The following is a 14,507-nucleotide window of genomic DNA, read 5'->3' on the forward strand; positions in this document are numbered from 1 at the left end:
GAATTAACACGGGATTATTCAAAATAGCACGACTGTCTACACCATGATCAAAGGTTATATATTATCTTCCAATTTAAAAAATATGCTATGACAATCATCAGTCAGAAATGTTTTAATCCAGTGAGAAACACATATAAAGCAACCACAAAAAACATATCTAGGTCATTTTAAGAAGAAAGCCCACAAGTCTCCATAATTATTTCTGCTATATTAAATAATTTAATTCTCGTTCACATAAACGCAAAAACGATGCGAATATCGTGATATTACAGACAAACAGCGGTGTTGGGAAATTGAAACGTATCGGCACAGTGTTTCATGAAAGCGTCTCCATTGCTCGTCTTTGTGTGCGCTACTTCCCCTTTAAGAGAACCATGGCACCTCTGAAGTCGAGGCAGACATTTTTCAATGCAAGATTTTTTCTTGCATAAATTATGTTCATGACGTAGTGCAAAAGGCCAATTTTGTAGCAATTTTGTCCGACTTTACAGCTCAAATAGGATTCTGTGAGACACCTCAAGGATTTTTGATTATCTGAACTGTTGCAGAAAGGGCATCGTCATTAAATATTAAGAGACAGGAGATCCTAACATTGCAAGCCTCCTTATCAATGCAAATACCTCTTTTGTGTGCAGTCACAGCGCCTGTCTGGGAGCTGAGATGAATTTTTAATTATGTGTGACTGAAACAAACTGTGACAAGGACCTTTTTAAGAGCCGGGGATTACAGAAAATAAGCTGCATATACGCGGTAAGTTGAATATAATAACCGGACCGTATTCTGGCTTGCGCTTCGCGCATAGCAGCGAAATGGCGAGAGGAAATGAGTTTTGGTTAATATGCAATGTTCGTAATTAGCATAATTTATATATTTATGATAAAGAGAGGGAAATACATAATATTCGGTCTCTTGGCACGGATCGAGATGATTTCCGTCGCCTGTGCTCCGTGCTTGCTGCTTGTCCTCAAAAGTGGCCGACGCGGCGAGACTTTTATTGGCCAGGATGGGGGTGGGGAGCCCATCAACACCCGCTGAAGTTTTTGACAGATCCTCATATCTAACGGGGCATTGCAGCAGGAAACGCACCGTCTCGAGTCTTTTTGTGATCCGTGGTGGACGGGTAACCACTTAACGTCCACGACCAGCGTGTTTGATCACGTTTTCTGCTGCTTAAGTGCAAAACAGTATGGCCTGTTTACAGGCCCCTTTCAAATAGTCTACTCGTGCAATGACTATAATAGCAATGAATTGAAAAGAAAGAAAAAACCCTGTCCTCTGCATTTGGTTCTGTTTAAGCTGGGTTTGTCATTAAAGTGCAGACACTGTGGGCTTATCCGGGAAACTTGATACATATTTTAATTTCTAAAATGGTTCTACATTTTTTAAATCACTTTTTTTCTTCTTTTTTGTTAACCCAGAATGCCAGGAAGACAGTGATTGTGGTGGTGCAGCAAGCCATGAACTCCCAGGATCTGCCTGCCAAAGATGCCCCACTTACTGTCAATGAGCAGGTAACACTCATGTGTTTGTTAGGGAGAAGTGGACCCCCCCCTTCCCAACCTACTCTTGCAGTGAGCTTAACTAAACATAACTTTGCCTTCGACTTGTTTGCTGCTGTTTGCTCCTGTCACCCTCCATGCGCCATCGTGCCACTTCATAATGGAATGATTAACAGTCACACAGCAGACCACTGAGATCCTGATGCACTTTTGTGTTTTATAGACTAATAATACCTATGCTTGTGTTGGAAACAGTCTTTGAATTGCCATGCTTAATAATTAATTGTGGTTTTTCTCTCTCTAGTAACATTGTGTCTAGACATAGTCAGCAAACAAAAGCAATGCTCTTCACAGAAGCACAAAGGCAACCTTTAAGAAAGCATTGCTTGAACTGCTTGTTGGCTGATACTCTTATCATTGTTTATGTGTACTCATGCTCTTTTCATTTATGTCTCTTTTTTTTGTTTTGTTTTTTTGTTTGGTTCATTTTGTCCTAACATGTGCTCGGCTTCTCTGTTCTCCTTAGCCATTCACTGTCTGACTGCAGAAGTCTTTTTTCAGCCATTTAAATCCTGCACTTTGAAATTCCCTGCCAAAGACAACCAGGTATGCATCCTCCTCTCTCTTCCTGCATTGTCTCTCTGCACCTTGTCCTCCAGCCCAGGTTGTCTTGCTGCCCCTCCACTAGGTCTGTCATTATTGCATACCATGAGTCATCAGCTAAGTTCTTCCAGAGGGAATTGACAAGGTGGAGAAATACTGAATTTACAGAATTTTTGTTTTACACCCCTCTGGTGCTAGGTCAGATGAGAATTATCTCCTGTTGTTTCATAAAATAATTGCACATAACTATTTTATTACATTTTTAATACAAACTCAAAGAAAAGCAGAGGCCTTCTTTGCATTTGAGTCCTCTTAGATTAAAATCCTGATCGCTGTGCAGGTCATTGTGATGTCTGGCCATGAAACCATTCGAGTGCTAGAAGTAGAAGTCGATGCGTCTTCAGCCTCTTCAGCAGCTGATGGGAAGAGCGAATGCAAAACTGATGAGGGCGTGGCTGAAGCTGGAGAGCAACCTGATGCCAGCAGCACCCAGGACAGCCCCACAGTGCCCCAGAGCACAGGGGGTGGTGTAGGTAAATCATTGTCATCCTTGATAATGCTGGATAGCAGAGAACTCACTTCTCATATATCCAGACTTGTAGTGAATTCCTAATAACATCTGTGTGATTTAAAAAAAAAATCAACAACTTAAAATGTAATTAATAACCAACTCTGGCTGTGCTCCTGCAGTGCTGGGTGAGCAGCAGGTGGTGTCTGTGGAGCCTCCAGCTCCTACGGTCCAAACTCTGACCCCTGCTGTTCCCATCAGCGTGTCTCTGCCCCAGCACCAGGCCGCCATGCCCATCACTGTGCAAGGCTGTCCACAGGTCTGACTTTTTGAGATGCACACACACTGCACCTCATATTCATATTTAACCATCTGAGAAACAAAGTAGTTTTGCTGTCTGATTTTAAAGGTCGGTAGAAAGAGCTCAGAGTGGGTGGGAAAGCCATTTGGATTTTTCTCATTTTACATATTATTCTTGTAGAAAACGAATGCACCAGAGAGCCAAGTGTCAGTATTATTACATTAAAAAAAATCATTGTAGGTGATTTAGTGAGGTTGTATACCGATGCCATTGTGCACTGTGAAAGTAAAAAGGATGAGCAGTTTAATCCAAGTTGCTGAACACATAGCCTGAGGCTATTAGCACAACATTTTCAGCAATTTCAGCAGTCAAAAGTAAAACCCCTAACATGCTTTTTTTTAAAAAAAAGCTTAATAGTGGAGTTTTCAGTCCACACACAGTAACCGAAGTATGACTATTTAGTTTCACTGTGTAAAAACACAACATTAAAAATAATAAGGAGACAAAATAGTCCACTGAAAGCACATTGAATACCTCGCAGGCATAAATGTTGATGGAATTTTTTTCACTAGGTGCTGACCCAGGAAAGTCTGGCCACTCTGATGACTGGTATGATGGCACAGACGGGGTCACTGGGTCAGCCGCTGCTCATTCCTCTCAGCATGCCAGGTGCCATCGGTGGCCAGGGCGGTTTGGCTGTTCTCACTCTTCCTACCACCAATGTAGCTACTCTCCCTGGTTTCACAGCGGCTAACCCAGCTGGAAGTCTCCTCAAACTGCCATTTGCTGGCTTTCAAGGTAAAACAACGTGAATGCCTGCTTTTATTTGACCTCCTATATCTTCAATATGTCTGCATTTGTGTTGACAAGATTACAATTAAAAAATTCAACAACAAATGCAGACATCATTATCTTCACCAGCTTTTTTTATTGAATCTTATGACCTTTTGTACATTTGATTGTGATATGAGAATAATAGTGCTTGCTTAAAGGGAATTGTTGAGTTTCAGCTCAATGAAATATGCTCTGTAATGACCTATACTGTGATTTCAGCCTCTTTGAATGAAATAAAACGAAATTACTAAGTTAATATATCTGATGAAGTAAACTGTCTAAACGGCATAAACATCTATGTCCTCCTATTATACTTGTAAATGTGTAATTGATGTTTCAGGTCAGATTTTCCATCAGCTATTATAAATTGGTGTGGTAAACACTAAACAATTAACCCAAGTAGTGTCATTGTGAAGTATCAAACTGAAAGTTTTCTTTTCCTCAAGCTTAGCTTTTTTTTTAAAGTAGTCATCACAAATACAGATAAGATGCAAACCAGTGGAAACTGCATGCTCATTGGTTAACTACTTGTCAGTGATACAGTTAAGCATACTTTGCTCTATCCTCCTTTTTGACTCTATTTTGGAACGTCATCTATAAAATGATAATCTTGCTGTGTTCAGACAGACTTGTATCTGGTGATAAACTTATCAGGAAAGTCTAAATCAAGGCCATAGATCATGACAGGGCTGTTTTCCCATAAAATCCTATGCAACTACACTAATTTTTGCAAGCACAGTCGCCCTCTGTTGACCACTAGAAAGACTGCAGATTTAAAGGCAATTTTGCATTGGCTTGACTTTCCATTACTAGCTGCTACATCGGACTGTACTAAGTACACAGAGCTGCTAGTATAGCTGTAGACTTGACAACATACTGTATATGTAAAAAAGTACTGCACTACCTGCCATGGATGCTCCAAGTGCACAGTTTCTATGCTGATGTTAATGTCAGAGGAAGTTTGGAGTTCTTCAGTTACTGAGTCAGCAAAGAGCTGGCTGCCTTTATTGACTATTTGCTTCAGCACACTGTAACTTTACCTTGTCTACAACTTTGTGCTGAGCTGCTGTGGTTGTCAATCTTTGCAGTTATACCCCTTGCACATAATCATGGAATATAGGTGGGCAGAAATTCCACAAACTTACTTGTTATACTGTTGGTAATCTATCTATCTATCTATCTATCTATCTATCTATCTATCTATCTATCTATCTATCTATCTATCTATCTATCTATCTATCTATCTATCTATCTATCTATCTATCTATCTATCTATCTATCTATCTATCTATCTATCTATCTATCTATCTATCTATCTATCTAACTATCTATCTATCTAAACTTCATTGCAGAACATTAGAATGTTGCATAATATCTTTCTCAGCTGCAACTGTCCTGAACTCAGTCCAGCCTCAGCTGCAAGCCAATGCACAGGCGGTGTTCCAGTCTCAGTCAGCACCCATTCAGCAGGTGCAAGCAGCCATGCAGCAGGTGACACCTCAGGCACCGCAGGTAACCGGTGCACAGATTTCTGTTGCTCAGGTGGGAACAGCCCAGACGACCACTGCCACCAACACCATCTCTCCGTCCAACTTGTCAGTGGCAGCACTTCAGACTGCAGGACTCTCCATTAACCCCGCTATTGTAAGAAATCTCTTCCTCTGTTCATACCATTCTTCATTTGTCATCTTTCAAATACACAATGAACATGTTATGATCTTTGTGCCTAGATCAATGCTGCTTCCTTGGGAGCGCAACCACAGTTCCTCAGTTCCCTTACATCCACTCCCATCATTAACAGTGCCATGTCCAGCATGGCTGGAATCACCAGTCAGATCATCACAAATGCCCAGGGCCAGGTGAGTGCCATAAAATACTGCTGCTGTAATAATATTATGTCAGTGAGCTTAGATTTGAGTAATGACCTTGTCCTGTTCTCATCCTGTTACCCGCCTTTCTTCTCTCTACTTGATTGTTTCAGCTAACAGGAAAATTCCTTTAATAAAATGAAAGCAATCCTGGCAGCAACACCATTGTCCTTGCAGTAGGAGCTAGACAAAACGCAGACTAGAGCACATATTGGACGCCATTAAAAAGAGAAATGAGACAAATAAGGGATTGGAAGACAGTGTTGTTTACTTACTTAATGTGGCTCACACTTTTGCAAAACTTTTAAAATGATGCATAGTGAACTATAATCATTCCAAAGACAATTATATTGTTTTCATGCATGTCTGTTATGGAAAAATTGCATCCAGCCTCCAGTTTACATTAGTTCACAGTGCTATTTCAAGGCAGTAGAGCATCAGACAATTTCAACTGAAACTGCTTGACCTCTAAATAGTTTCATTACTCACTCCCACCATTATTGCAGCCTTTCGGACTTGTGTAGTGTTTAATATTGAAAAATACAAGGCTTCTGTGACAGAACCTCTAATAGGATGTACTTATTCCCCAGTAGCAAAAACACGAGCATATCAGGATACTGAATGTCCTAAAAGCGGATTTAAGTGAAAATCAGCTGAGAAGTTTATATTTAAATGTTTGTTTGGATTTCATTTTTAACAATGTTTTTAGGTCATAGGGACACTCCCACTTTTAGTGAATCCAGCCTCTCTGGCTGGAGGAGCTGCAACTCCCACGCTTCCGCTCCAGAGTCTCCAGGTCCAGACTGTGGCCCCACAGCTGCTTTTTAACACACAGGGACAAATCATTGCCACTGTAGGGAATGGTCCTGCTGCAGTCGCAACTTCTGCAGCAGTTCTGCCTAAAACCACAGCTCCTCCAACACTTACCAAACCTTGCACACAGGTAGGAAATAACAAAAAGTACTGCTTGAGGTTATGACAAATTAAAATATTGTTGAACATTTAAATATTGGGGATTTGTTTTTGTAAAATTGGATTATAACACATTGAATCTAACAATTATTTTTATTAAAAATCCTCCCAGGCTTCAGTAACAACTGTCACCCAGTCACCGGTTGTCATTGCCCCACAGCCAACTGTACTAAAGACCGCCACCACACTCTCCCCCTCAGTTCCCATCACCTGTGGAGACACAGCAAAAGTGGGCCAGCTTGTCAGCAGTATGTACACCTGCTTCTCCTTCCCAGCCACTGATCTGTTTTAAGTAAGTAGATATTTTTAACCAGATTCTTCTGAATTGTAGAACCCCAGCAGGCAGTCAGCACAGAGGAGGGCATTAATCTGGAGGAAATTCGAGAGTTTGCCAAGAATTTCAAGATCCGTCGGCTGTCCTTGGGGCTTACTCAGACACAAGTAGGGCAGGCTCTCACTGCAACTGAAGGTCCAGCTTACAGCCAGTCTGCTATTTGCAGGTATTACCCTCCTGTTTTTGTTGCTCTCCACGCAGATGCTTTTTTTCTTCTACTTTTTTGTAATTCTTGTGATTGTAATTCATCTGCAGCCTTCATTTTATGCAGCTCACTCATCTGTCTTTTATGTAAGAGAAATGAAAATGTAACTACAAGGGAAAAGCAAAGACGCTTAGTAAAATTAGTCCTGATATTCTAACTACATACAAGCAGTTTTCTTTTAATATATATGCTCACACTTTATTGTTTAGAAAGTTGCAAGTATATCTGTCAACGCGCTTTTCAACAGTCATTAAATAAGAAAAACAATAGTAATAATAATTTGGTATTATAATTATTGTTATATAAATAAGGAAAACTAATTATATTAATGGAGAGTCCTGCAGTCTGATATATCTATTATATTCTGATATAATAGAACAGGACATTACAACGTTACAACTCACACTCATTTTTCTTGGTTTTCTTTTTACACCCGTATTGTCTGTTTGCACATGTTTATATTAATTTATGGACCTCTCTTCCATTTTACTAACAAAATATAAAAAAATGAGGGTAGATTTAACACTACTGTACATATAGTCAACCAAGGTTATCAAGAACCTAGTAAATTTGTCTGGTTGCAGTCTGCAATAAATAGCCAGCTTCGCTAAGAGGTACACAGTATATTATGCATTACATTTATTCAGTTCTCAGCGTCAGTTACAACTCTTTCTTCTGCCATGTTTGAGTAATGGCTTTTCGGCTTGCAGTCGGCATAATTGAGGAGATTACGAATGCTATAGATCAGAAACAGTATGCAGCTGGAGTATTTCTGGATCTCAAGAAAGCATTCGACACAATCAATCATGACATATTAATTAATAAACTGGAACGGTATGGGATTAGGGGGGTTGTACTGCAATGGGTGAAAAATTATTTAAGTGACCGGAAACAATTTGTGAAGCTGGGTGTCCATTCCTCATCATGCTTGGACATTGCTTGTGGTGTTCCACAAGGCTCTGTACTGGGTCCAAAATTATTTATTATTTATATAAATGATATTTGTAAGGCATCTGATATATTAAAATTAGTATTATTTGCAGATGACACAAATATTTTTTGTTCTGGGGGGAATCTAAAGGAGCTGCTGGATACAATTACTTCAGAAATGTGCAAAATTAAAAAATGGTTTAACAGGAACAAACTATCGCTAAATCTAAGTAAAACTAAAATTATCTTATTTGGGAATTCCCTTAGAAATGCACAAGTGCAGATTCATGTAGATGGTGTGGAAATTGAAAGAGTACTTGAACATAAGTTTCTTGGTGTGATTATAGATGATAAATTAAACTGGAAGTCTCATATAAATCATATACATAACAAAATTTCAAGAAGTGTCTCAATCTTGAGTAAAGTAAAACACATTCTGGACCACAAATCACTCCACATTCTCTATTGTTCCCTGATTGCACCGTATTTGAATTACTGTGCAGAGGTTTGGGGCAATACTTACAAATGTTCGCTATCATCAATCTTTATATTACAAAAAAGGGCCATAAGGATAATCCATAAAACTGGTTACAGAGATCATACAAATCCACTATTCTTAAAATCAAAAATTCTAAAATTCACAGATCTGGTTCATTTTCTCACAGCACAAATTATATATAAAGCAATAAATAACCTGCTTCCTGACAATATTCTAAAAATGTTTTCTAAAAGGGAACGGGGATACAATTTGAGGGGGGAATTAAATTTAAAACATCCTCGTATCCGTACAACATTAAAAAGTTTTTGCATCTCTGTGTGTGGAGTGAAGCTGTGGAACAGACTAGGTAAAGATATGAAGCAATGTCCAAGCATGGCGCAGTTTAAAAAGCGGTTTAAGGATATGGTTTTTACAGGGTACAGGGAAAAGGTAGAGATTTGATAGGGTGTTCTTGTCTAATATTTTCATGTGTGTGCGCATGCACGGGTTTGTTGGTATGGATATATATATATAATTGTAGGCTGTGTATCCTTGAGGTGTTAATGGGGTTATTGAAAATGTGTATATGTGCGTATGTGTGTATATACGTATGTATGGATAGATAGAAACATATATGTGTATATATTTAAAAAAAAAAAATAAAAAAAAATTACACATAACATATAATGTAATTGCAAGGAGGTATTTCTGTAGTCTATTGATACTAGATAGTGGAAAAGGGGTGGGATTAAATAAGCTTATGCTTCTTCCTGCTCCTTTTTGAACATGGACGTTATTTGGAGTTGTGGTTGCTCGTTTTCCTTTTGTTTGCTTTGTTCATTTGTCTCTTTTAATTCTATTTTTTTTTATACTTTTTCAACATGTTCAAAATAAAGATTCAATCAATCAATCAATCAATCCTAAACATAAATTTGTCTCCAGGGCTTTTAAGTCTTTTGTTAATTTGTCCTCAAATATATTACCTCTGGATTTTACCCCTGTAGAGTACTGTAAAAATACTTTATTTCACCTTATATCACTGCTGAATCAATGACAGGGATCATTCACACAGCAACATTAACCGCTCCAATGTGACATGAATAAAAACAAACCTACAAACACCCTGCAAATCTTAAAGCCATTATTACAGGTAACTGAATTATACCTGTCCATTTGCTTCGGCACAGGTCTGTTTGTGCATAAATTGGACTTATGCACAGCTCATTAAGCATGCATCCAGGTTTACCGTGGAGCTGCGTAACATACCACGTATTCCCATTACTGATGTGATGATCACAGTAATTAATTTGTGTATTGGATAAAAATTAACATTCTCAATAACAGCAGATGGGTTGCAGGGGGTTGATATAATACATAATTAATGATGATGGCTCCATTTATTTTCATTTGAAACCAGTCAAATGTCTTTGAAATGTTACTGTATCATATCATCAGGCTTACATATATATCCCACTGAGAAATAATGGCAATGCATGTTAGGGCCTCTAATTTGGAGATACTAATTAGTTTGGGCATGTGCAGTTTAGTGGTTTGTTTGTGCATGCACATTCAGATAATGTCTGAGCCATTTCTTGCATCCCTAATCCCTCTGAAAAAGTTCAGATTGAACTTTCTTTTCTTTTGCAGGTTTGAAAAGCTGGATATCACCCCTAAAAGCGCTCAGAAACTAAAGCCTGTGTTGGAAAAGTGGCTGGCTGAAGCCGAGCACTGGAACCAGAAAGGCCAGCAAAATCTGATGGAGTTTGTCGGTGGGGAACCTTCCAAAAAACGCAAGAGGCGTACTAGTTTCACACCTCAGGCAATAGAAGTACTCAACTCCTACTTTGAGAAGAATGCTCTGCCAACAGGACAGGAGATTACAGAGATTGCAAGAGAGCTAAACTATGACCGAGAGGTTGTGCGTGTATGGTTCTGCAACCGGAGACAGACACTGAAAAACACAAGCAAGATCAACGTTTTCCAGGTTCAGTAGTGACCTCATTCTGGGAGATTTTCTAACCGATCTTTTATCCTTTTGGGAATTTGAACATGTAATTCAGCAGCACAGAAGTGAATTGTGTTGTAAATATGACTGAAAGAATAGCAACTTTTTGAGAAAATTAAGAAATTACAAAGATCTTTTGAAAGAGTGCTAAAACTGAAGTATAATTGTGTTCTACTTGTTTACACTACTTTTGTGTGGTGCATACTAAGTCAAACTGCATGGTCCTCTTACCTTATACAGTGATATTAACATGTTATATTTAAAACAGTTCATGAACTTTTATACAAGTGGTTTTATAGGCTATCCCTCTGACTTATGTTAAGTGGTTATGTATTAAGTCACATTGAGTTTAGTTACATGTATGTCACGCTGCGACAATGGCTTGATGTTTGAATACGAATATGCTTGGGTCAGAATGGATAATGTGAAATTTCTAGCTGCATTAATTTATATCCAGAAAGTATTTGTCCTGCATGAGCAGCTCTGCGAACATAAATGCAATGTTGACTGACTGACATAGGACTCTGCAGAGTAGTGGTTTACACATTTTGCCTAACAGGAGAAAGATCCGGAGTCCTCACAAGGAGGACACACAGATCTCTTTGGGGTTGCATCGGGAGGGCATCCAGCATGAAAAATCCAAATCAAACACGTGGAGCTACTTGCTTAGGTGACCTCCTGTGAGTAAAGGAGAGGCTGAAAGTAGCTTCTTTTTCTATAAGACTTTACAGACTATATTAACATTAATTTCATCAGATTTATTAGGTCCAATAAGCCCTAAAAGTTACAGACTCCTGATTGTGTTTTGGGACAATCATAACTTTGATATATTTAGTTGCTCATCATAAAGGTGAGCTTAAAATCTGTGCTCATCCTGTCTTTAATGGATGTAAGTTTTTTTTTTCTTTTTTCTTTTTTGCACCTGTGTGAAGTGTGTGACGCTGCTCCATGTCTATGGGTAACAAGTTAAGTTATCAAACTAGTATTATAGCAGTCATCTATGGTGCCACAAGTGTAAACATCTTTTTTTTCGTGACGCTTTGTTTGTTTGTGACTAACTGATTGTGCAAATGCTCATAACATTTCTATGTGAATTCACGATCGTCTGACCTATTTTTAAACTTTTTTTTCTTTACTCTTTTTTTCATTCGGCTTTTAGGTGCTCATATTACTCTGAGTGTCTTTTGCTTTCTCTTTGCTCATTGCTTTGACTGTTACATTTTTCATCTTGAGTTTGATTAAGTATATTTGGAAAATGGGAGCTTAATTGGTCTATTATGAAGTCGATTTAAAGCGGTGTCATGCCGTTTGAAACATTAGTAGCATTTTTGGGCACTCTTAATAAGCCTAATGTCAATCAAATTGATTAAGTAAATTTAAAAAAAAAAGTGTGTAATTAACTGTTCAGTGAAGGAAAGCAGTTTGTGGTTTGGTGCGTTATGATATTCAGCCTAAGCGCTTTGTGAACACTTTGCACATGCAGTATAAAGCTACTTTCTGATTGGAAGAAAACAAAGAAAAACAGTTGGCGCCTTCTGTACCGATGTTTCAAGGATTCTTTGCACTTTAGTGACAGTGAAGGGTTATGAATGGTTAATCTACCGTCAAGGTTTCAGTTTTGATTTTGAAAGAATTCTCTTTGCTTTTTAATGTGCTTGAACAGTAGGAAGCTTTGCAAAATGTAGCAGTACTTGCAACAGTGCAGCCATCAACCTGACAAGCAACATCTATTATTAAGATTCTCTTCCTTTTTATGCAGATAAAATGTCAAATACTGCAAAGTATAAAGGCTATTATTATTCTGTTATGAGTTTGTGAAACGAATAATACATTTTATGTTCCAGCTAATATTTACCTTTTGAATGACGGTATGAAGGCCTTTGTTGCGGTGGACATGTACCTAACCATAAAGTAATAAATATTACAAAGGTTTTGTTTTCCTTGGTGATCAAAAAGGGAAGGCAATATATCATATTGATTAATATAAGTTGTCCAATAAGATAAATTAGATTAATAATATGAAAGTTATATTAATTTGATTCAACAACAAACATAAAGCTTTGTGTTTTTGGAGGATAAGGGAAAAAGAAAATTGGAAGCTGTTGTGTTTTTTTTTTTATATATATAATTTTTTTTGTCAAATAAATAAACCCATCTTTATTACTTACTGATTGTTGTCTGCTGATATACATGACTCAAAAAAGGAGAAAAAGAGTGCCTTTATTAATATACATTGTGGGCCAGTCATCTTCCAAGAATTGCCCACACACTCTGGTCACAGAAGGCTGAGCATTGTCCTGTACCCGAAGGAGCCCGGGGCCCACTCCACCAGCAAAAGGTCTGACAGTGGGCCTGAGGATTTCATCCTGATACCACAGTTCATGACATTCAGTACAGTGTCTCCAGCCTTTATTATGTGTATTACATGTGGTCAGTGTGAATTTGCTCTAAATTATAACCACAACAGGGCACCAGTGGCGGACCTGCGAGTTTTGATGTTCTCGAGTGAATGCCAGTTAAGCTGCATGGTGCTAGGCTGATAGCACAGGTTCTCACTGAAGGATATTGGGCCTCTGTGCCATACTCAGTGTGTTTTTGACAGTTTGCTTAGAAAAATACATCTTAGTACCCTGCTAGAGGTCATTTTGTAGGGCTCTGGCAGTTCTCCTCCTGTTCCCCCTCACCCAAAGGAACAGATACCAGTCCTGCTGCTGGGTTGATGTGCTTATTCAGCCCTGAGCTGTCCTTGTGAAGTGGCCCATTTCCAGCTATGTCCTCCACACTCTTCAGACTATGATGGGAAACAACAAACTTTCCTATGGTGGTACAGATGGCTGTGTCATCCTAAAGGAGCTGGACTACCTGTGTAACTTGAATAGGCTGCAGAAACAAGACAATACCTACAGGACACTGACAAAAAGCAAAATTAGACCAAAATCAGTGAGGACACTGGTCAGATCACCTGTTAAACCATTTATTTTCTGGGGAGTTGGTTTGTTGTTGTTTTTCCAGAGGACCTGTTGTGACTTTCTTTTGGTGAAATTGATTCACAGTGGTTTTTACTCTCTGGACAGACTTATATGGCTGAAATGTAACTGAATTTGTGTTATACTGTGAAAATGACGCGTTCCCTTATTTTTTTCAGCAGTGCATATTCTTTCTAGGTAGCTGAATGTGAACGATGAAATGTGCTTTTCAACAGAGATATACAATTTTTTAAAAAGGTTTTCTTTGGATCCCTGTGACACAGACTGAACAACAGAAAATGGATAGTTACAGTAGATGTTACAGTCTATCAGTTTATGTATTCATTTTAGTTTTTTGGGTATAACATGGATGCTATGAACAAAGGGCAAAATTTAGGAAGTTTAGATTACATGTTACAATAGAAGCTTAATTCTCTGTGAAGGTTTTGTTCACAGCCTCAATAAACATATTCTTGCTGTGTTGGACAGGTTGACAAACTGAATGTGACCACCTTTATTCCCGCTTTTAAAAATAATTTTGTTGATTAGTTTAATTAATTATTAATTAATGATTTTTGTTTTAAAGCTTGCTTGGTTGGAGACCTTTCTTTATGGAAAAAGAAATGAGGCGCATAGTAGAAAAGGATCCTTGGGGATTTTGTGACAGAATTTATTGGTGTGGTTGGTCAAGTAAAATGATTTTTAATTTGGTGAGTGATTTTAAATATGGAGAAAAAAAAAGAAACAAAAACTGGTGATGGGTATCCTGCAGAGCTCAAAAAAATTAAAAACAAAAGGATATCCAAGGAGATGAGAGATGAGTGGAGGAGGTGGTTGATCTCTCTCAGAAAACTTCTGGTGACAGCTACTTTGCCTTGGAGTTGTTATGTGACAGCTAAAAAGCGTGCTATAGTGCCATATTTGCAGTGAAGAGGAATCACAACAGCATATTTTATTGGACTGTTTCAGAGTTCAGGATAACAATGTGGGACTTTGGTGTAAGA

General features: G+C 38.3%; 1 protein-coding gene across 5 annotated transcripts; it reads left to right on the forward strand.

The window, feature by feature from the left end:
• Positions 1–372: 372 nt before the first annotated feature.
• Positions 373–12,700, forward strand: pou6f1 (POU class 6 homeobox 1). 5 transcript variants are annotated; one of them, XM_076878333.1, is made up of 12 exons: positions 373–750; positions 1,419–1,511; positions 2,026–2,105; positions 2,443–2,635; positions 2,793–2,929; positions 3,484–3,709; positions 5,130–5,389; positions 5,476–5,604; positions 6,323–6,556; positions 6,698–6,833; positions 6,917–7,085; positions 10,180–12,700. In XM_076878333.1, exons 4-12 carry the CDS (start codon positions 2,452–2,454, stop codon positions 10,523–10,525), a joined length of 1,821 nt encoding a protein of 606 aa, XP_076734448.1. In that variant the 5' UTR covers positions 373–750; positions 1,419–1,511; positions 2,026–2,105; positions 2,443–2,451; the 3' UTR covers positions 10,526–12,700. The 5 variants fall into 5 exon arrangements, with proteins under 5 accessions (XP_076734448.1, XP_004560469.1, XP_004560470.1 ...); XM_076878330.1 differs by lacking the exon at positions 373–750 and adding an exon at positions 914–1,120 and having other exon boundaries at positions 2,061–2,105; XM_004560412.5 differs by having other exon boundaries at positions 1,419–2,105.
• The last annotated feature ends 1,807 nt before the right edge of the window (positions 12,701–14,507 follow it).

The sequence above is a fragment of the Maylandia zebra genome, linkage group LG20, assembly GCF_041146795.1.
Source record: "Maylandia zebra isolate NMK-2024a linkage group LG20, Mzebra_GT3a, whole genome shotgun sequence".
Lineage (NCBI taxonomy): Eukaryota > Metazoa > Chordata > Actinopteri > Cichliformes > Cichlidae > Maylandia > Maylandia zebra.